Below are 24,473 nucleotides of genomic sequence, written 5' to 3'. Positions count from 1 at the left end.
TAGAATTTGGAAAGTACTTTCCTCTGGGGAGAGCAAGAAACTTTTCAGTGATAGTAACGTTGAGTATCTTAATTTGAGTGGTGGTTTATGGGTGCATACATATTTTTAAAGTCATTGAGCCATACTCTTAAGATTTGTGTCTTTTATTGTCTATACTGTATCTCAAAATCAAAACCATGAGAGGGGAAAAGCCATCATTATGTGTGTGAAAGAAAAACTTATTTATTCCAATTTCTCTAACATTTAATTTGCTTAACAAATGGAAAGGTCTTCAAACACAGTGTAAAAAAGAGTCTTTTAAGAAAACACCACAACAAAATAAAAATATTTTAAGAAAATTTAAATTTAAAAGATTTTTTTTAAAAAAAGCATGTGAATGTAAGACAATTGGAAACTTATAAAAACTACTTCAAATTTGAGTTCTTTAATATCTATATCAAGATGTAAGTGTCCTTGAAAAAAATCAATAAAAGGATCTAAATTTTCAAGAACATGAAAAAATTAAACATGCAACTGAATATACATTAGAAAATGTGTTCAAGTTTACACAAACTGATCATAAAGTTATTTAATTCTTGAAGGGACTGTTTTAGATGAAATAATTTGTTTTAAATATATTATTTGAGAATTATTCTTTATTATATAGCTGGCTTAAAAATGTGTTAAACCTATGCAATTAGCTATTTTAACTTAAATTGTTTTAAAAATAGTTTAGTAACAGAAACAAAATTATTAATATAGGAAAAGGGATTTCTGAAGATAAACATCTGCTAGTTTAGATCCCATTTATAAGTAATCCAAATCCAGTATTTTTTTCTCCAATGAGCTATTCCCATTCACAAAGGATACTTGCTTCTGCAACAAGCAGTCTGAAGAAAGCAGTTAGATTTTGCTTAATGAAAATGTGGCAAGAAGGAGTGATTGTGCTGAGGCTAATGACTGCAAAGAATGGTTTAGAGTTTCTTCTAGTTTATGGTTTAGAGTATTCCATTTGAATATGCTTAAAATCTTAAATAGCAATACATATATTTTCTTTATTATTTGCACATTCCACTACCTAATTAACAGAGCAAATATTTCCAGCTTCACTCTCTATAAACTGCAGCATAGCACCGTGGCACTTTCACACAGTCATCTAATCATGTCTTTACCTAATACCAATGCTGGAATTTTTTTTTTTTTTTTTTTTCTAGGACCTAGGGTGCAATTCTAAGAGAATATTACTTTGTAAATTTAAGAGATAATTATTCATTGTCAGTAAAGGTTCATACTGTACCTTGAATCGAACACCTTCTTCTAAAACAATATAGCCTTTGGAAGGAGTCAGATCTTTAGACTCCACTGAAGAACTCACTTCAGTCACAACGAACTGGACTGTCACAGTTCCAAACAGTCCTCGTGCAGGTTCCCGAACAACGTATAACACTGCAACACTCTCCTGTACGTAGAGAGCTGTGGGTTCTCTCAGAAAAAAGTGCTCACTGTTGTTAAATGATAGAACTCCAGGGCCATCATCATTAGCAAGGACAGTAATTAAGGCTGTCAAAATAAAAACGTTGAAGTAATGAATAAAAATAGAATGACTTATAAGTGCTGGGAAGTGTGTGGATGCTTCATTGTAAACTAGGCCAACTCTTCTCTAGATCACCTTAGAAACAAGGGCACAACCCCCCCTCCCCCCATTGTTATATTAAGGAATCCCTTTGTCAAAAAACAAAGGAATTTTAAGAAGCATTTAATAAAATTTATATTCACGTATAATATAAAAACACTCAGTAACCTCGGAATAAAAGGCAGCTTCTTAAACCTGATGAAGTGATATCTCTCAGAAGCCAATAGCAAATCACAAACTTAATGTTGAAAGATTAGAAGCATTGCCACTAAAAACAGAAACAAGACAATGATGCCCGTCATCACTGCCCTGGAGCCATCGATCAGGTTACAGGTGTAAAAGCAATGGAAAAGAAGAGTCAGAACCATCCCTGTTTTCTAGACGACATGATGGCCTTTTTAGAAAATGCAAGAGAAAAAAATTATTAGAACAATTATAAGAGTTCAAGATGTAAGCGGGATAACCTTCAAAAATCAAAAGTTTTTACTTTTTACTAGGCTTCCCCACTTTCTTTTTTTTTACCTTCTCTAGCATCAGAATGACAACTAACAAGTAGTAAACCAGCATGACTTTTACTTATACTAAACCGTTCCAACCGAAGAATTACAGCTCTCATCGGTAGTCTTCAGGTATCAACTCTACATGTAAATACTATTGCAATTAGATGACACTAAAACAGCTATATTGTCATTCCTTCTACTGCTAAACAGGAAACCAAAGCAAATTCAAATTCCAAAGGAAAGACATATACAAATTAAATAAAACCTATGACAACTATGGAAATGACTTAATATCATCTTTGTCATCAGTCTACTTTTATGTTTTACACACACACACACACACAGTTACACTGACACCGGAATTCCAAAATGCTTGACTTAAAATATTTTTTTATTCTAAGCATAGAAATCCATCAAGACTCTAAATCCCTTTGCATCTGGCTCCATATTAGGAAAAGAGCATGGGAAAAGGAGCTGTGTATGAGAAATTCTCAATTACCTATTGTATTTTCCCCGAGCCCTAGTCCAGGAGAAGGATTTGATAAAATCAGCTGAAATTTTTCATCTCCTTCTGGAATATCATCATCAAGAATCATGATGTCAACATTTTTATACCTTTCCCCATCAGCAAAATGAAGAATCTGGTCAAGAAAGAAAAGTAGACAGTATTATATTTAAATATACTCTGCATTTTTAAAGAATGGAAAGAAATATAATATAGTTGTAAGAGTGAAACAAATTATTTAACAGGGATTTTTTCCTTATTTTTGCATGATCTTTTTAAATTTAAATTGACAATATTAAGTTTAGAAATTAAAATTTGTGGAATAAGAGAAGGAAGTAAACATTTGGTTAAGTAATAAAGGCATAAAGAGACAAAGTAAGACGTATTTTAAAACACTAAAGGTGTTTCAAAATAAATTAAAACAGGGAAATAAATTTTCAAGAAGCATAAGAAACACTCTGAGGTCACCTAAACATATAAATTCTTTAACATGATAACTCCCCAGTATTAAATATTGCAATAAAATAATGCATTCATAAAATACAGAGTAATCTTTAGACTAGTACTGAAAATTCAACTTATATATTATAATAAAATAGTGAAGAGAGCTATTCCACTATACGGAAGTCTTCTTCCCTAATTTACTGTGGAATATATCATAGTTTATTATTTTAAGATTTATTTAATATTCAGGATCTAAATCATTATAATTCTTAAGGAGTTCACCATTGAAGTAAAGCTGTAATCCAGCCCCAGCTGTGCTTCCAAATTCTGTGCGTACACAAACAAGGAAACGTGGCCAAGAGCCCCTTTGCTCCTCTGGGCTATCAATGTTAAACGTCCTTGGGTTTCATTAACTTCAAATCTATAATAAAAAGAATACATGCATTTTTCCTTATAACCTTTTATTCCTTAAATAGTAAAGAATCTGGAACTCAGAAAAGGTCTCTCACGTGGCCTTGGGCTTACCTGCTATATTGCCATTCGATTATGCCTCGAGCACCATCATTGGCATCAATAATAATTTGTGCAGTCAAGCCCTCTGAATCTGAAAAAACATAGAAATGTACTTCAATTAAAAATATAAATTATTGAAAAAGAACGACTTGATATAGAATTTAAAGATAGTCTTTTTGAGACTACATTAATTCCTAATTTAGAGGTAACATCATTTAAAAGACGTTTCGGAAAATAAAGACATAAATGCTTATAACATCTGAATAAGAAAACCGTTTGCTAACAAGAGCCACTGACTTACTGCAATTTAATCAACTGAGGAGAGGAGGCAATAAGCAACTGAGCTACAATTTTATTTATATTATTTTAATCCACTTCAAGAAGAAAGGAAAATGGGGACAGTGGAAGGAGTAGGAAGGGCATAGGGAAAGGAACGGGGAGAGAGGCAGGGAGTGCTGCGGAGAAAAATATGGGCGTGAAAGAGAGACACAGACAGAGGTGGATACAAACCGAAGCTGAGACAGTGGGAACGATGGGGAAAGGTTCGGAGAAACAGAGACTAACAGTGAAGTAAACTTCTCTTACGCCTTTTTATTCTGTATTCTCTCCACCCAGTTCAGGATGCTGCCAATATCCATTATGAAGTCTTGAAATAGTAACTAACCCTCTTACCATTTTGTTTTGTTTTTTAATATTGTTGTCCTTTGCCTTTTAAATTTCAGAGGCACTACCCTAATCTGAGGTACTTATGGCAGCTGATTGAGTGGGGAAAGGATATGGAGAGTGTAATTCTCTCTGAGTGAAAAGAACACATTGTTGAACAAATAATATAAAATCAGGATCTGTGCCCATCAGAATAGAGGCTGCAAAGTAGAAGCCCAGCTCTACTACTTCCTAGCTGTGCCTTTGGGCATATTACTTAGCTTCTCCTAGCCTCAGCTCCCTCATCTGTAAATGGGAAGATAACAGGGACTAAGCACTTGAAACAGGAGCATTAGAAAGCACTCAATGGCCAGGCCGGTGTGGCTAAGTGGTTGAGCATCGACCAAAGATCCAGGAGATCACGGTTCGATTCCGGTCAGGGCATGCCTGGGTTGCAGGCTCAGTCCCCAGTTAGGGAGGATGCAGGAGGCAGTTGATCGATGATGTTTCTCTCTCTCTACCCCTCTCCCTTCCTTTCCCTGAAAACAACAAAGATTTTTTTTTTTAAAAAAAAGATAGCACTCAACAAAAGTTAAACTATTCAGATTACCTTTAATAGGAGTTTGAAAGAAATATGAAGTATTTTGGTGACTTTCATAGTGTGAATGATAATTATCTTGTAATAATTACGTGGTGTAAAAAGCCTAGTCATTGGAGTCATTTATTGCTTTTGCAAAAGAAGTTAAACTTTTCAAACAGTAGCAAGTTAAAAACTGATGATTTCCTTTTGATATTTTCAAAGTTGTCATGTTGAGCCTCAGAAGGGAATGAGAAGCCTCTATTCTCCAGGCCTGCTCTAGGCCATACTTCTCCTTTAACCCAGAGTAATTTCCCCTCTGCCCAGGGCATCTTCTAACTAAACAATGGGACACGGGCTACCTCAGTGGTATTCACTACCACCCCTACTAGGCTGGCACACCTACAAGTTTCAGATAAAATCTCCCGAAATTAAAAGTCCAAACCACAAACAGGAGTTTGTGATTTAAAAATAAATCATCTACATAAATTTGTACTGAGGTTCAATTTTACCTTTCAGTCTGTAATAAATTAACTGAGTCTTTTCTAAAGCATGAAAAGAAAGAGATAAAAGGTCAAAAAAGAAACAAGAACACAATAAACACATAAATAAAAGCTTTGCTTAACCTAAAAGAAAACACAGTCATCTGATAACTTAGAGATCTAATAAAAACAGCAAATTAAATTTTTTAAAAAAACAAATTTTATTTGGAAGATTACAAATTTGGTTATAAAGTAGTTGTAAGATGTAAAACATATCACACAATAATTCTTAAATGTGTTTACACTGTCCAGTGGTCAAAACTACAATAGTCTCTAAATTAAAATAAATCTAAAAGCATAATTATTTTCACACATAGCTGATATTAACAAACATTACAATGACCACTTCTGATTAAAAAATAAAGTGACTTTACTTTGTTTGCAGTGAGTAAACAGAAACAAACAAAAACCCACCATACCTAGTCTAGGAGGAAATGAAGTTAAAGGAGCCATGATAAGTTCGACATAAGTTAAGTTCACGAGGAAATATTCTTCTAGTTCTGGTATATCATCCTGCAAAAATTATATCCATTAAATCCCCTGTAACTATGCTCTCAAAGTAATTACCTCTCACAAGCTGTTTTTTAAATGATCTTAAAAGTATACAGGCTTAAATGGTATACAGAAAATATAAAAATGCTAACGTAGAATAGAAAAGATTAATGTCAAAAAATAAACATGTCTTGGCAATGATTTTTTTGACACCAAAAGCAAAAACAATAAAAGCAAAAATAAACAAGTAGGACTACATAAAACTAAAAAGCTGCTGCACAGCCAAGGGAACCATCAACAAACTAAAAAGGCAACCTGCAGAACAGTAAAAAATATTTTCAAATCATATATTTGATGAGTTAATATCCAAAATATATAAAGAACTCACAAGCTCAATACCAAAAATCAAACAATCTGATTAAAAATATGCAAAAGAACTGAATAAACATTTTTCCAAGGAAGATATACAACGGCCAACAGGTGCATGAAAAGGTGCTCAACATCACTAATCATCATGGGAATGCAAATGAAAACCACAATGAGATATCACCTTACATCTGTTAGAATGGATATTGTCAAAAGACAAGTGTTGGCAAGGATGTAGAGAAAGGGGACCCTTGTGTGCTGTCGGTGGGAATATAAGTTGGTGCAGCCACTATACAAAACAATGTGGAGGTTCCTCAAAAAATTAAAAACAGAAGAAACGTATAATCCAGCAACTGCACACCCTGGTACATATCCAAAGGAAGTGAAAACAGGATATCAAAGAGACATGTGCACCCCTGTGTTCACTGCAGTATTATTCACAATAGCCAAGATAGGAAAACAACCTAAGTGTCTGTCAAGAAATGAGTGGATGAAGAAGATGCACTACACACACACACACACACACACACACACACACACACACACACACACAGAGGCACATACACACAGGAATATTATTCAGCCATAGAAAGAAGTAAATGCTGACATTTGCAACAACACAGATCGACCTTAAGGGCATCATGCTAGTGAAATAAACCAGACAGTCGGAGACAAATACTGCATGGTATCACTTTAATGGGGAAACTAAAAGAAAAAGTTAAACTCATGGGAACAGAGTAGAAAACTGGTTGCCAAGTTTATGGAATATGGAGAGGTTGGTAAAAGAGTGCAAACTCAGCTATAAGATGAGTAAGGCCTGAGGATCTAACATAAAACACGGTGACTATAGTTGACAACACCACCCCTAGTATAATCGAAAGTTGCTGGGTGAGTAAAATTTAAATGCTCTCAGACACAGAAAAAGATAAATATGTGAGGTGATGGATATGTTAACCAGATGGGGGGACTTCTTTCACAATTTATACATATATCAAATCACCACAACATACACTAAAATATTAAAATATCTCTTAATTTTATGTATTTTTTAGACATGTAATATCCTGCAGTATTTGTCAACTATACTTCCATAAAGCTGCAGTTTCTAAAAATATATAAAAGTGGTAAACTTATACCTGATTGTATGATAAATTATTGGGTTGAACCACATGAAAAGACTGATATATCATTTTTTTATCTAGACTAATATAATACATAAACCAATTACATAAATATACAAACTTAATCCATTTTAAATATAATAGGAGTAAAAAAATTAAAATTACCTTAATATCCAATGATTAGAATGAAGACTAGAATATTATGAAATATAGGCTTTGCAGTCAAAGAAACATAGTGCCAAATTCTTAAAGTTTAAATTAAGTTACTTAAACTTTAAGGCCTCAATTCTGCCATCTTTATAATAGGAGAATAATAGCTACTCCGGGGATTGTAATGATGATTAAAAATAATGTTAATGGTGTACATAGCCTAGAGAGTATCCTTAAAAAGTGATAACTATTTGTGATGCTTAACTTGAATACACTATTACTGTTAATCACTAGCCACATAATAGCAATGAAAATATGGCAAGTGTTCAAAACAGGAACTAGCACAGCCCATGTCAGTACTGACCAGCCAGCCAACAATACTTACACAGAAACCTAATGTCTAAACATGTATATATGAGTACATACATACCAACATACAGTTCTCTCTTCATTTTAATGGAGATATGTCTCCATGTAAAAAAATAAGAAAATAAAGATGAGAGTTTCTACACTATCTTATGTAATATAGGGACTAATGTGAGTCACAGAATCAGTGATGTAAAAGGAACTGTCCCCTACCTACCCCCACAATTTCCTACCCTCATACAACAACTCTCCCCTCATCAGATTCCCCCGCCACACACACACAATGACCTGGCTAATTTCTGTATATACAGGCCTGCAATCTCTTAATCTTGTGCTACTCAGGGAACAGAAAGGGCTTCAAAGAACTAGAGAGAAAAAAACAAAAGGAATTGGAAACCCTGTGTTCATAAAACTAGACCCTTTAAAGAAAAGGAGGGTGGCTATATATTTTCTGCTTTAAAAACTAACATATGTGAGGGATAATCTATTGTTTATATTCAGTTGCATTAATAGATTATATATTTGAAATAAGACCTTAAAGTTTACCTTAAAGTTTTATCAAAGCTTGTATTATATGTCACATACTGGCATAATATTACCTCTCATCTTACGGCTTTAGAGCTCCCATACTATCAGACTAGGTCACAGTGCCACGGTAATCAACAAAATAAGAGTTACTGACTTCAGACGGTGGATGCTTTACACTACTTATAAATTTATAAAAGTAAAAAGCCTCTGAGAAGTTAGTCTTTTAAAAATAGAACCCCCAAAATACATAGTAATTAAAAAATAATTTTCCAAAGCAGCATTCTCTCTCTTTCTCTTTCTCTTTCTCTTCCCCAGCCCCTACATACATACCATCTCCTACCCTCCATATGTCCTATTTTCATAAACCTCTTGTAAATGTTATTTAGGTAGCTGAAACACTAAGTCCCAAAACAACATAAGATTTGACAATATGAAAAATCATTTAAAACCCAATCCAATGATTGCTTTCAGTTTGACCATAATCACATTTTACACCTTCAGCCTCTCCTGAGTCTCTCAGTCCCGCTAATTTAAATAGTCCTAACAACTGAGATGCTGACCTACATCAATTTGCTGGTTCAATGAAACCTTTGGAGTAATCAAAATGCTCTTTTAGAATCTCTTAGGCCAATATCATCCTAAAGGGGCCTGCCCTAAGGAAATTTCCTTTATCACAAGATGTTTCTATAATACACAACAGCAGACCAGCCTATGTAGATAACAAAAGAGATTTTTTAAAAATCAGAGAGAGAAATAAGCTGATTTTACGGCACCATAATATTGCATCAATTTCTATTTTCTGTGTGGTTATCCAGGTTCAACACAGTAATACAAAAGGAGCGTTTTACCTCAAGTATAGTTATGTTGATGGCTGCCGCTGTTACTCCTTCTGCTAAAATCAGAGAGCCAATGACAGGGACAAAGTCAACATCTGGCTCTGCTAAGTTTCCTTCTGTTTGGTTCTTTAGACTCAACATTCCGGGAACTGTGGTATATGTGACATTAATGGCTCCTAATTGATTGGATGGGAAAAGATTTTATAATTAAACTTTTAAAATAGTATTTCGCTGGGAACTCTGGCTTTCCTAAAAGCACCTGCAGTAACATATTATTAGCCCCAAACTCCTCATGCCTTCCCATATCCTTGACCTTGACCTTGACTATGTAATGGCTCTGTGATGTCCCACTGTGGGCAGGCATAGTGCCCTGCCTCTAGACTTTGAGTTTGGCTGTGTGACTTGTTTTGGCTGACAGTACAAAGCAAAAGTGAGGACGTGCTAGTTCTGAGCCTAGACATCAAGGCGCCTGGCATGGTTTTGCATGTGTACTTGTAATTTTCCTGGTCCCAGGAAAAGAATGAGAAACATATGGAGTAGAACCACCCCAAGCCCAGCCTAGGTTAGTGGACCCGCAGCTAACATTATTATTATGTGATGCTGAGATTTTAAAACTATTTGTTACATAGCATTTTTGTGATGACATAAAATTCCTTTAGTCTTTCAAAAATATAAAAGCTATAAAGTCCTATCCTGAATTAATAAATATTAATGCTTTTCCTATCCCTGATTTATTTCAATTTCAGCAATGACTTTCACCCCCACAAGTAAGGTATTGAAAAAGCACCTGCCTGGAAAAACCATTCAATCTTGAGCAACACAAACCTAGAGATCCGAATTCTCTGTTGATGAAAAGCTGAATTGTCACATTAGCCTCTTGTAGCAAAACAAATCTTGACGACAGAGCAAAATTTAACACTCCATGTGGTTCATCACTGGCTTCCACAGTCAGGACAGCTGCATATCCTTGAGCATCAAGCAGAGCGACTCCTGCTGGTGGAACTCCTAAAATTGTCAGGCAGCACAAGAACTCCCACAGTGATTTGGCATTAACTTCTAAATACTTAAAATACAATCCCACTCTCTGAAGCATACTAAAGTAGTCAGGAAGTGTTTCATTTTGTTCATCTCCTTAATAGAAATCTTCAGGCTGAATAACAGAACCTACATTTTAATTTTCTTTTTCTAGATAGCAAATCATGAATTTTTTCACTTGACATATTATTTATTGTCAGTATTTGCTGGAATGGTCATCTGAATTACAGAAATTGAGTGGAAACTGAGGAAAGTACCCAGATAATTTTCTCAAAATGACTGAATTTGAAATATCCCTATAATAGGTCTAAATTGAAATTGGAATGCTAGTATAAAATTAATTACAGAAACTTTTTATTCCATAAGGAAATATTCAACAAAAATTTTAGAGGTTATTCCTGAGTCCATAAAGATAATATATTCCCATTCTGAGATGATGTTTTGTGTATTTAACATTTTTAGGAACAGATAATATATAAAGTAACATTTTTAATTGGTATGCAACTAATTGTTAAATATGTAGATAGAAACTATTACATTTTTTCTGAAAAATGTAATGTACCAGCAAAAAATTTAAAATTGAATTCTGAATTACCTTGTGTCCTGACATCATACAGAATGACTTGGTAAACTTCTTTCTCCTCAGGAATGTTGTCATCCAACAAATGCACACGAATTGTTTTATCCAGTGACCCCTATGTCAAACAGAAAGAAAGTCATTCCTGTGTTGGCCCTAAACACAAAATATCTCCTATTTTTTTTTAATTTATCTTTATTGTTAAAGGTATTACTAATGTCCCCCCTTTTCCCCCATTGATCCCCTCCATCCTGTACTCCTCCCTCCAGGCCTTCACCCCACTATTATCTGTGTCCATGGGTTATGCATATATGCATATAAATTCTTATGTTAATCTCTCCCCACCCACCCCCGCTTTCCCTTTGTCAGTCTGTTCCACGCTTCTATGACTATGGATCTATTTTGTTCATCAGTTTATTTTGTTCATTAAATTCCACATATGAAAATATCTCTTACTTTTATTGGCCTTAAAAATTGTGCACCCAACCCTGACCGGATGGCTCAGTTGGTTGGAGCATGGTTCCACACACCAAAGGTTGCAGGTTTGATTCTCAGTCAGGGCGCATATGGGAGGCAACTGACCAATGTTCCCCCCTCTCTTTCTCTCCCTTCCTCCCTCTCTGGAATCAATGGAAACATATTCTCAGGTGAGGACTAAAAAAAAAAAAAAAAAAAATTGCATCCAAACACATTTTCATTTAAACAAAGTGTCCTGTGGTTTAAAAAATAAATTAAATAAAAATCATGCACTCAGGGGAAACAAGGCTTAAGGCAGACTGGGACTAATTATGGAGGATCTTGAATACTGAGCTGATCGATGTAGATCTTATCTAATGAGCAATGTAGCACTACTGACAATTTCAGACAAAGCAATTAGTTGGGGAGGTTCCATGGCAGTGGTGAACAGGAAAAACTGGAACATGGAGAAGACCAGTGTTTCAGGGAAAACAGGGGTTAAAAGACCAATGAGGAACTCAAGGCCGAAAGTTATAGGGGCTTGGCCTAATATTGAGACAGTGTAAATAAAAATTAAAAGAATTAAACACATAATCAAGCAAGAATTCAAGTGAATATGGAGAAGAGAGGAAGATTATAGAGTTACAATAAAGTGGTACTAATTTTCTAAGAAGAGCTTTTATGAAGTTATTTCTCAACAATCACTTTTTTCAAACTATCAGAGTCTCTAAATGGCACCTCAAAATATATTTTTAGTATTATCCTTGTGTAATACCTTGTCAACAGGACATAAAAAACATTTGTTTTTAGAGCTATATTTGCTGTTGCCATACATTTAAAGTTCCAAGACAGCCCAGCCTGGCGTGGCTCAGTGGTTGAGCATTGACCTGGGATCCAGGAGATCATTGTTCGATTCCCGGTCAGGGCACATGCCCGGGTTGCGGGCTCGATCCCCAACAAGGGGTGTGCAGGAGGCAGCTGATCAATGATGACTATCTCATCATTGATGTTTCTATCTCTCTCTCTCCCTACCTCTTTCTGAAATCAGTAAAGATATATTTAAAAAAATAAAAATTAGCCCTGCCGGGTGTGGCTCAGCGGTTGAGTGTCGACCTGGGATCCAGGCGATCAGGGTTCGATTCCCGGTCAGGGCACATGCCCTGGTTGCAGGCTTGATCAATGACTCTCTCCTCATTGATGTTTCTGTCTCTCTCTCTCCCTCTTCTTTCCTCTCTCTGAAATCAATAAAGATATATTAAAAAAAAAAATTAAAATAAAAAAAAATAATAATAATAAAGTTCCAAGACAGTGAGAAGTAGGAGAAGAGGGACAAGCACTATCATGGTCCTCAGAATGATACAACTGACAACAATGGGAAGCCAGGAGAGTAGCAAGAGAGCTTGGCTCAAATACAAAGTTGACATTTTCTGTTTCTTTCCTTTTTTTTTTCTTTTTTAAATATATCTTTATTGATTTCAGAGAGAGGAAAGGAGAGGGGGAGAGAGAGAGAAACATCAATGATGAGAGAGTCATTGATCAGCTGCAGCCCGCAACCCGGGCATGTGCCCTGGCCAGGAATCAAACCCTGATCGCCTGGATCCTAGGTCGACGCTCAACCTCTGAGCCACGCCCGGCTGGACTCTGTTTCTTTAAAGGAGATCTACTGCCTGGCCAGCATGGCTAAGCGGTTGAGCATTGACCTAGGATCCAGGAGATCACAATTCGATTCCCAGTAAGGGCACATGCCTGGTTACGGGCTCAATCCCCAGTTGGGGGCAGTGCAGGAGGCAGCCGATCAATGACTCTCATCATTAATGTTTCTATCTCTCTCTCTCTCCCTTCCTCTCTCTGAAATCAATAAAGACATATTTAAAAAAAAAAAAAAAAAAAAAAGGAGACCTACCAAGCACATGGAAAAACAAATCCATTCCTTAAGTATTATAAATTCTTTATTCAAACAATGCTCTTCCTTTAGGGTTCCAAGCAAGTAGCTCTCCCATCAACCTCCAGTAATCCTGGCATCACATAATCAGAGTCTTCCCATTTTTCTCAAAACACAGTTTTCTCTATATATGTTTGGTAAAGCTCTTCTTGGTGGTCTTACCTCAGGAAAGAAGAGTTGTCCAGTAAAGTTAGCAAAATTGAATTCTAGATTTTGCCCAATAATTTTCCAGTTAACAGTAACATTTCCTCGACCAGGGGGTGTTCTTATCACATGGAACTGCAAAATTTCTCCTGCAAATGAAATGTAGAGATTCGTAAATGCTTAATGGAAAATGAATTTAACATTTGAACTCAGCAAAACCCAAATCCCAAACATGCAACTATTACAGCACCTTTTCCAGAACATTACAAAGCAGCTTTGTTTTGAATTTTTTAGAAGCTTTATACATGCTTATTGTTTGTTAACACAGGGATCTCACGTCTAAATACTTCTATTTAGCAGAACTTCAGGAAGTTCAATATGTAAAACTTACAAAAACACATGCTATAATGGGAAACACAAATTTTTATACACTCCAAAACATGCACCAGAACATGACTGTTCTGTAAATTACAGAAAGTAATAAAGTCCTCATAGTCAAAACTAACAATAGCACAAGTAAATTTTCCTTTGCTTTTCAAAAGGACACAATTCCTTACACTGATATGCAATGTGATTTTACACAATGCATGCATAAAAATGCTTGCAAATACCTGAAAATCACATTTCTTTAAATTGTAACTTACATAGACCATCAATGATTATGTTTTATAAAAAGAAATACAAAGGAAAGGTGTCAAAACTGTACATCCATCTCTGTAACTTTACCAAGTTACAGTTTTCCTTCCTGAGTAACTTATTTTACTCAGTATTTTAGATGCTTTCCATTTCTGGCTTTTATCCTCATGTAATTTTAGTTTCTGCCCTTCGAGTATGATGTTGGCTGTAGGTTTGCCATATATGGGCCTTTAATACGTTGAGGTATGTTCCCTCTATTCCCACTTTGCTGAGAGTTTTTATCATAAATGGGGCTGAATTCTGTCAAATACTTTTTCTCTATTGATATGATCATATAATTTTTATGCTGCATTTTGTTTTAATACTTTGTAAAGTTGAAGAAGCTCACTATAGTCATCTCTTTTAAAGTGCTGAAAGTGAAATGTAAGCTCCTAATGTAAGTGCTGATGGCCATGAGACTTGCTGAAAATAAGCTCAGTTCAAAAGCCTTGCAAGATGATGAATGCAAGTTAAGGTACACTAATGAACTATAGCACTAAAAAATAATTATTATTATGAAAAAAAATAGAATGATCTTTTAAAACTTTAAATGAATACATCCTTATTCAAATTTTATAGCATAGAAATATAGTTGAAATCCATGCATATTCATTAAAAATATCACTTTTACTTAGTTATACAAATAAGTAAAACAGATCTGACACTTTTCAAATGAGCAGAGTAGAAATAAAATAATAAAATATAAAAACCCTTTTCACATATTTTTTAGACTACCATATTTTTTTTAATTTCTGAAGATAATAAAAGAAATATTACTAATAGAAAGGTTTCTTAAATTAAAATATTTTGGATTAATTTAGAAGTTATCTTAATTTCAGTTACTAAAGTAATTAAATTTTTATACTAAATTTAAACACACTTATCCTTAAAACTATAAATTATTTTAGGAGAGTGGAGAATATAAGAAGGCAAACGTATAAGAAAAACTTCTAAATAAGATTTCCTCAAACAATTAAATGTTCAATGTAAACATTTATAAGTGTCTCAACACAAAAAAAAATTTAGTCACCATTCCATTAGTAGACTATTTTGTTGTGTGTTTTTTAAACATACAGGAACTGCTAGTTAGGAATCAGATTATCAAAAGATTAGGATATAACTGAAAGATTGTATATAATAGGTCATAATTGCCAGCATACTATTTAAAAGTTTTTACAAGGACTACTATAAAGCTCTGGAGTCTCTTTATTGTACATCATGCAGAATTTCTCATAGAGCAGGTTTGTACTGAACAAAAAGAGCTTATTACTGAAAGCGATAGATAAGAGTCCTGGAGTCATTAAGCTGTTTTCACCTACAGTGTTGCCTGGTGACACTAATAAAAAGGTTTATAAAGTTATGGTTTTGAGCTTTTTTTAAATCACACAACCTAGTAATAAAATCCAGTAATACTTCAAAAAGGAAATAATGGAAGCTTGAAGAGTACTAAAAATACAATAAAATATAGGTGGCAAGAAACAAAATGTAGGTCAATAAATATTTATGTTGAAGAGGACCCTATAACCAAAATACATTTTTAAATTTTTGGTTGCAAGATTATACATAGAGTTTTAGAAATAAATATACCATTATAAGGTAAAAATAAAATGCTAAGGAGAGAAAAAAGTAAAATCCTCTTATAAACTCATTACATGTAAAATACTCAAAGTCTAACAACACTTAATAAATATTACCTGTGAAAAGTAACAAATTACAATACAAAAAACTTGTAAGAAAATGTTTCAAGAAACACAGTTTGAAGCATGATACACACACACAGAAATAAAACATAAACAAAGCATTCCTTGAACACATAATCTTGTAAGGCTATGTCAACAGCATCAATAGTGTAAAATTTTTAAATAATTAAAATGAAGATACTGATTCTGTCTTTGTAGGACACACTCCCAGGAACCAGGCCCATTTACAATGCCTCCTGTGCAATATTACTAGAAAGTTACCTTCTACCTGGATGAGGAGTCAAAGAGCAGTCTTTAAAAAAGAAAAAACTTAAAAACAAGTGCTTACTCTTATATAATGGGAAGGTCGGAGAGGGAAGGTAAATTTCTTAGGTAACAAACATTTTACCAGGTACTACACTGCCCTCTAGGTTTTGTCCACGATGTAGGACTAAGGACTTTCATCTACCAAAAAATATGACTACATTCCTGGAAGAGCATCGGGTATGAAATCTACAGAGTCCACCAAGACTTGGTGATTCTCTAAAGCAGATGTATCATATAGAGTTTAGACCTAGTCTAATACAGATAAAGAATAGGAATATAAAATGCATTTTAATAACCCTGAGTGTTTTGTACACTTGTTACCAAAACAAACAAGAATTCCTTTTACAAAGGTAAATAAGCATCAGCTACAACAAGTGTAAAAATAATAGAAAACTAAATACAAGGAACATTTTAATAGATACATGTATACACTCTATACATGTACCATATAAAGTGATTGCCTTCTATAATAGAAAATGACTTAAAACAATATAGGGATATGATTAACATGAAAAACAGGTTATTAATATGAACAGTTAAGAAAAAAAAAGTTGAGTGTTTTTAAGACAGTTGGCCCTCTGTATCTGCAGGCTCTACATCCACAGATTCAAAACTAACACCAGATAAAAAATATGTGGGGGGAAAAAGTTACATGATTCCACTGGCTTGGAATAATCCAAACTTGCACAGTTTTCTTGTTATTACTGCCTACACAATAGAGTATAACAACTATTTACATTATATTAGAAATTTTAAGTAATCTAGAGATGAATTTAAGTATAAGGGAGGATGTGCATAGGTTATATATAAATACTACACCATTTTATATGAGAGACTTGAGCACCAGTGGATTTGGTATCCTCAGGGGTCCTAAAACCAACCCCCTTGAATACTGAGGGACAACTGTATAGCTGTTCTCTATTTTTAAGAATCACATTTCTTGTTCAAACCTTTGCCTAAAAAAAGATTCACGCTTTCTCTGAGAAAGAGAAAAAATTTAAATCCACTAAATGTAACATGAGAGTATGATACTGCTAAGTTGGGTGACTGAAACAACTCACACAGACTTATAAAGTGCACATTAATAGACAGTTTGCAACCACAGGAAAAATCTATTGTCCAGCCCAGCACGTGTGGCTCAGCGGTTGAGCACTGACCTAGAATCCAGGAGATCACAGTTTGATTCCCAGTGAGGGCACAAGCCTGGGTTGTGGGCTTGACCCCCAGTGGGAGGCGTGCAGGAGGCAGCCGATCAATTACGACTCTCTCATCATTGATGTTTCTCTCTCTCTCTCCCCCTCCCTTCCTCTCTCTGAAATCAATAAAGATTTATCTTTAAAAAACAAAAAAAACTATTGCCCAATATTTCTAAATTCTTCCCATTGCATTTGAAAGAAAGTAATATTTGCCACTAGACATTTGTTCAATTGCTTTAGGACAAAAAAGTAGAAAAAGGATTCTACAGAATTCAATACATTGTTAAACACTAAAGCAATTCTTCCCCATGAATTGAAAATGCACTCTAGAGCCAGAAGTTCAGTGTGGCCCATGTTTTAAATCTAATTACATAAATGAAACTCCAACTCTAGGCCAAAAGCAATGTTAACATTGTTAAAATCCGACATAGCATGATTTCTTTAGCCCCATTTCTTTAGCAGTTAACTTTGAAGAGTCACCATGAAGTTTTCATTAGTTCACTTTGGTAACCTTATGCTTGATACACTTTTCTCTCTACAATTTCATGGCAATATAAAGAGTACACACACAAAAACTAAATTCTTGAAGTACGTATCATGTTTTTGAAAAAGAAAACTAATTCAGACTCTAGGAAAAGGTTAAGGAATAAAGAAAAAGATAAACAAGTACAAAATAGAAATTCCTCCCAATTTCTGTTTAGAAAATATCAAAAAATCTAGGGACCTGGCTTGTGATGTTGCCCCATGCCCTGAGAGGTCACTGGTTCGATTTCTGGCTGAGACACATGCTCAGTAGGGGACATGCAGGAGACAGCCAATGGATGTTTGTCTCTCTCTCCCTATCCCTTCATGTAAGCCAAAAAAGCAATTCAGTATTTTATTTCCTGTACCAAACTCAGGCTCATAGATTGATATGCTGTAGCAAATTGTTAACCAGTAACACATTTGGAGCATTTGTTTTAATTACTAATTCCCTTTTCCTCTTTGCAGATATTTAGCTGTTGGAAGCTAAAGAAACCACAAATTGATTTTCAGGTTAAGTTCATCCAGGTGAAAGACAACATAGGTAGGTGCCAGTGTCTGCCAGATGACATGATGCCCAGCAGGAAAGCCCAGGTTTCTTCAGAGACCTCCAAACCCCCCATCATCATCCCCAGCCAGGCTCTCATAGCATGTACTTTCATGTTACTAGCTGCCTTACAGTGAAAATGCCTTTAAAGTGATTCTGGGCATCCAAATTTTTTTATATTCTAAAAAAAATTCTATCATACTATTAAAAATCACATACCTGGCCTAGCTCTGCGTCTTCCCTTAAATCTAATCCTTCCTGCCCTGGTCTTATTTATATCCTCCATACCACTAACACTTTTATTGTCTTCTACATTATTTACTTTCCTATATTTCAACAAAACAAAAATGAATCCAAAATACTCCTCTTTTATCCATTTTCTCCAATTTTTCTCCTTCCCTTGCTCTCATGGCGAATAAGCGGGCTATCTTCTAGGGCAACGCTGCTCACACTTAATGCAGCAAAGAACAAGGGGGTTTTGTTAGTCTCTTGTTTTGTTTGCCCTGATCTATCCATAATACATTAACATTTTTGTAAAAATACAGTAAAGTGAATGATTAGATAAGTTAAAGAGCTAAAAGAACACATATAGAAGCCCATGATATCGCTTCTGGATATCACAGCAAAATGAAGTTGTTATACGTAAGTTTCTAGAAAAGGTGACTTCAATTTCTGAACTTATGTTGTCACAAACCAGGAGAAACACTCTGGGGACGGGCCTGGCGTGAGCACCATGCTGAGAAGCACGGCCTGCAGGCCCCTACGCCCTCTTGTCATCCTTAGATACCTGCTTCCCTTCCCAGGCTCCCCTTTACAACGCCTCCCCGGTTAGTCTGAGACATGCTGATTACTTCTGAGAACTAATGAAAACACACTCTTATCGTGGTCTCTTCCCATCTCTTTGGCAGAACCTTCTCTCTCTCCTCTCAGATCTTTTCCTTTCCTACCACCTTAGCCTGGTTTCCATATGTCTCCATCCTTGACAACCTGCTTTTCTTTCTCTACCCATAAAGCTTTTCTTAATATTTCTGATTTCAACTATTACCTCTAAATATCCAATTCCCATTTGTAACCTAGATAGAGCCAGGTTCCCTCACCAGTTCCCTTCTCTCACATAGACATTTTTACTCAACTTCATTATTCTTCCAACATGAACCACTTGAAATGTTTACCCAAATTTTCTACATTATCAAGTTCTGCAGCAGATTTAAGTTGAAGCAAAACCAAGTCTCTTCTCACAAACTGCCCTATAGAATGGCCTCTGCATTCAGGTAACACTGGCTTTAAGCTCCACCATGAATAACTGTGCTAGTTAGTCTCCCTAAAGTTCTGTTTCTTTATATGAAAATGTGTATACCATTATGCCTATTATTACAATTAAGTGAAATAATGGATGTGAAATGTCTGGCACACAGAAAACACTCAATAAATGTTATTTTTGTTGTCATCATTATTAAGATTAACTTCTACAGGGACTTGCTACTTTCATTATGTTACAAATAATTTTTTGATGATCTGTCTTTAGATTGAATTTGTGGCTATTGGTTGATCACTTTCACTCACTATTGCTCTAACATAATATTCTAGGCCATTAATAAAAAGAAAGAGTGTTGAGAAATGGCTAAAGCATTTGCATTGATAAGTTTAACCTGCAAGTTGGGAGTATATGAAAGGTAATACACACTAAAATGCATTTAGTTTCCAGCAACACAACTAACTAGCCGTATGACCTTGTCAGGTCACTCTATCACTATGTCTCAGTTTTCTCATCTGTAAAATAGAAGTCCATATGCACAATCAATATCCTTTCCATTTCTTATCTTTGTGAGGTACAATTCTTTTTATTTCTAAATACAAACTACAGTGAAACACAGATTGTAAGTACCAGTTTTATCTCAAACAGGCTTGTTCAAAGACCCAAAATACTGCTATAATCTTTTAAACAAAACAATAACCTATACAGGGTGGGGTAAAAGTAGGTTTACAGTTGTTCTTCTGGAAAATAATACAATTAATAAATAATAATATAGGAATAAACTCTGTGTTTCGCAAACTCAAAACTGTAAACCTACGTTTGCCCCACCCTGTATATGCAACACCTTACATGTAATGTAAAATATTAAGTAAGAATTCAAAAAAATTGTTTAAGAAGAAAGTGGACATTTTATAATTTTTTCTAGTTTGGCACTCTGTTCATAAAATTTATGAACAAAATATAAAATCCAGGCTAAAATACTCACCGACTACAAACCACTACTTGTGAAACAGGGAGCCAATGTTTCACAGTTTAATATGAGCAGCTACCATTGAGCACATATACACTTGCCAGGACCTATGCTAAGCACTTGCATTTATTAGCTCACTTAATCCTCACAAAAAAACCAATGAAGTAAGTAGTATTTGTCATCATTTAAGAGATGAGAAAGCTGATCATCCAGGTTTGACTAACTTCCTTAAAATCACACCAGTGAAGAGTGGCAGGCTAGAACACAATACCAATCTCAAGGCTTTTAAGTGTAAACAGTTCACTGTGTAGCCCTCTCCCAAATTAGTTCCATGCACATTAGCACACACAACCCTACAAAATAATGAAAAGATAAAAAATACGTCAGAAACTTTAAAAGACTAAACAAAAACTGACACCCATGGAAAAGAGAATGAATGTGCTCAACAAAAAAAGGAACCCACCTTCATGACCTATGACAGACCTGGAAGCTGTCTGAAAGCTAACAATTCCTGCCACGTTGTCATTGGCCAGAATGTTCACTCTGACAGTGTCGGAGCTAGGCAAAATCCTGCTTCCACCCTCAGTGTACACCAAACTCACTATGATGGTCTCATCATCCTCTGGCTCGGAATCATCCAAAATGGTTAAAATAACAATCTTTTTGGTTTCACCTAGGAAAAACATTAATGAAATAGAAAGCAAAGTAACAAAATCACCATCACAAAGAATCCACAAAGGCTCAATATTACTTCAATTTTAAAATAGTTCAATATCATGAGCAATATCAGTGCCACTATAAGCAAATGTTGCATGTTTATATCTTTTCACATATAAAACACTGTAAAATTTTGCTAGTATGGGCAGATTTGTGGAGATGGGCATTTTGAATTATGAAACACCAAAGGGTAGGGTTATTTCAAAGAATCATGGTTTTATTCCTGGTCTTTAGCTTACAACACTGGCCTAGTTAGGGAAAGAGCTTCTGAAGCACCTTCCACTTAGAAACAGCTCCCTCTAGGAGAATGGAATCTCATTCTCATTCTGGCATTATTGTGAATAATTTTCATCCGCTACTCAAGCCAATACCTCCTGAAAGAAACGCTTAGGAACAGTGGTCAAAAATGGGAAATATATGGCAAATTCTGAGCAAACCAGCCTGAATGAGATGAGCCTTTGTGTAACTAGATGAGATGACAGCCTCAAATACCAGTTTCCAGGATGCAGGCAATGAAGGAAGGATGCAGAAGAGGAATTCAAAGGATGAATGACAGCAACAGGGGCCAATCAACCTACTTTGCAATTTGGCCTAGAACCCCAGTAGTACATAGGGCACCCACTACTGAACACCCCTAAACCCAACAATGTTTTGCTCTTCAGCCTATGGTGTCTCCATCTAATTCTTTGCCACTTTCTGCTAAGACGATGAAAGGGTGAGAAGATAAAAGGCATGCAAAGGAGAAAGGGGTATGAATGTATGGTCTGTCTCTCATGACCCTGGTGCATTTTTTCAATTCACAGCATCAAAACTGCCTTTAAAGACCATATATTATTTAAGAATCTAGGTTAGCTATATAGTCCATTCCATGTGATGCTGAAGTTACAATGAAAAGTAATACTAATTTGTATAATGCTATTACTTTATGTGATAACCTGGTAGTTACTAAAGCCACTGGAACATCCAACTTTAAATTTTCATCTTCACTCCCTCCTCATTAAATGTTCATTATTTCCTTTGAAATCAGGAGAAAAGTTACCAATTACCAACCTGTGCGCCTCCCACTCCATAAGTCATGTCATATTCCATTATTCTAAAAATCATTTACTAGAAAAAGCTCTTAGAGAAATGTTTTATACTATTTTAAAAATTTACTGTAAAACACATGCTGATTAGGTATTTCAAAAAGTATATGACATATGTATCATGACCCACAATTACTGTTTCCAAAAAAACTTTAAGCAAAAGTTAAACAATAAAAGGTGCAACAAACTGTTCTAAGATAGGTCATTGTGAATGTTGCTTTCCTTCATTTTTCTGTATATAGTGAGGTTATTATGAGTACACATCACTTTTTCAATCAGAACAACACTATGTTAAAAAACTATGGAATCTATAATTAACCAAATCAGTATTTAAACAAGATCTCAGTAAAAATACCTTTCCCCCACACAAAGAAAACTATTTTAAACATATAAACTTTCAAATTTTAAAATATTAGATGATTCCACCAGCTTTGAAAAAGAATCAGTGAATCTGATCCCAATTCTAGTTTTTTAGCTAAGTTACCTACAGTTATATTGTTCATGAAAATTTACAATAGTGATCCCATCTAAGTCTAAGAGCAATATCAAGCTGACCTGTCACTTGGCCTAATTATAAATGAAGTCACCAAACTTTGTATTATTTATACCTATAAATTATTTTCACTAAAGATTTATCCAGATTTGTTTAATGCATATTAAAAAGCTTCCCAGTTAGCCTGGCTGGGCGTGGCTCAGCAGTTGAGCATTGACCTGATGAGATTGCGGTTCGATTCCCGGTCAGGGCACACGCCCGGGTTGTGGGCTCAATTCCCAGTCCGAGGCATGCAGGAGGCAGCCGATCAATGACGACTCTCATCATTGATGCTTCTATTTCTCTCTCCCTCTCTCTTCATCTCCCTGAAATCAATAAAGATATATATATATTTTAAAAAGCTTCCCAGTAAATACTTGTTTCTCATTTTTAGCTACTAATACTCCTTAGCGACATGTTTGGTTGTAGATACATGGCTCATTCTTATAACTCCTCTTACAAAATTAGAGCTTTCCTTAGACTTGCCTCTTTGCTTACTTATCTGTATCACACATAAAGGGATAAAATTCACACATCCCCTAAAACCCTTCTTTGTTTAATAAATTAAAGGATACACATGTAGGGCCATGTCAGCCTATATATGTCATGTCAACCATTAACTAACTTCTATTTTTTCAAAACCGTACTGCACTTTTACATATTAGCAAGGATGTACACAATAAATAAGAACTCTTATGAAAATTATCATAAAAATTGAATGATAGCTTTATTAGCATGAACTACAGTCTACTTTGAAGCATCACTCACCTTCAGCAAAAGTCAGAATGTCTCCAGCACCTATAAAATCTAAGCCTTCAGTAGCAGTTCCACCAACAACACGCCATTCGACAGTCACCTGACCTAAGCTGCCCCCTGTCCTATGGATCATCAGCTCCACTGTGGTTTGGAGTTGCTCCTGAACTTCGACGTATAAGCCATCTTCTGAGGTATTGGGACTAATACTGTAGATCACAAACACGCCAAAGGCGTCGCCATTTAATGCTATGACAACTGTAGAAGTATTTGGCTGCCCTATGGTTGGCTGGTTTTCAAAACTGGCTGTGATGTTGATGAGCTGAACTTCAACAAGAGAAATCAGGAAACTCTCATCCATTTCGGGGATATCATCCACAAGAATAGAAACGGTGAGATTCGCAAATTCATCACCTTCCAGCATTATGGCCCATTGCCTTGTCACAGGCTCGTAGTCACTGCCAGCCACAGCCTGACCACTAAAAAGAGATGCTACCCTGGTCGCGTTTTTCCTGTAGGTCCAGAAGTCTGAGTGATTAACAGTTGGACTGACCCACGATGTCATCCAAAAACACTGGGGGCCCTCAGAAGCACTGAAAAATGAAAATGCTGAACACGCGTGTTCTTTGAGACACAAAGTGGCACAAGTGTGCTGGGGATCCCCCACTGAGGAGACATTCACCCAAGTTCTCCAAAGTGGGTCAGGCACCCCCTGAATTGGCGATTCATAGTAGGACAGTAAATCTTGACCTTCTTCTACTGCAAGAGCCACCACATCAATATCAGAAGTACTGTAGAACAGCAAGAGCTGGCCAAAGCGCCCTCCGCTACAATGTGGAGTGACAAAAGACAGGTTAAGCACTCAAA

General features: G+C 35.5%; 1 protein-coding gene across 1 annotated transcript in view; it reads right to left on the bottom strand.

Annotated features, from left to right (window-relative positions):
- ADGRV1 (adhesion G protein-coupled receptor V1) overlaps positions 1 to 24,473 on the bottom strand; it is a 404,143-nt gene that overhangs the window by 302,177 nt on the left and 77,493 nt on the right. The window contains exons 34-44 of the mRNA XM_016216159.2: positions 23,622 to 24,433; positions 20,983 to 21,192; positions 13,367 to 13,497; positions 10,825 to 10,924; positions 10,020 to 10,199; positions 9,207 to 9,370; positions 5,755 to 5,848; positions 3,587 to 3,665; positions 3,344 to 3,482; positions 2,612 to 2,753; positions 1,277 to 1,539 (exon numbers count right to left, since the gene is read on the bottom strand). Of these exons, the coding sequence (XP_016071645.2) occupies positions 1,277 to 1,539; positions 2,612 to 2,753; positions 3,344 to 3,482; positions 3,587 to 3,665; positions 5,755 to 5,848; positions 9,207 to 9,370; positions 10,020 to 10,199; positions 10,825 to 10,924; positions 13,367 to 13,497; positions 20,983 to 21,192; positions 23,622 to 24,433 (2,314 nt within the window). The remainder of the gene's footprint in view (positions 1 to 1,276; positions 1,540 to 2,611; positions 2,754 to 3,343; positions 3,483 to 3,586; positions 3,666 to 5,754; positions 5,849 to 9,206; positions 9,371 to 10,019; positions 10,200 to 10,824; positions 10,925 to 13,366; positions 13,498 to 20,982; positions 21,193 to 23,621; positions 24,434 to 24,473) is intronic.

Source organism: Miniopterus natalensis, chromosome 3 (genome assembly GCF_054644295.1).
Source record: "Miniopterus natalensis isolate mMinNat1 chromosome 3, mMinNat1.hap1, whole genome shotgun sequence".
In the NCBI taxonomy this organism is placed as follows: Eukaryota; Metazoa; Chordata; class Mammalia; order Chiroptera; family Miniopteridae; genus Miniopterus; species Miniopterus natalensis.
Note: the sequence above shows the minus strand (reverse complement) of the source record. Positions and strands in the feature narration are given on the sequence as shown.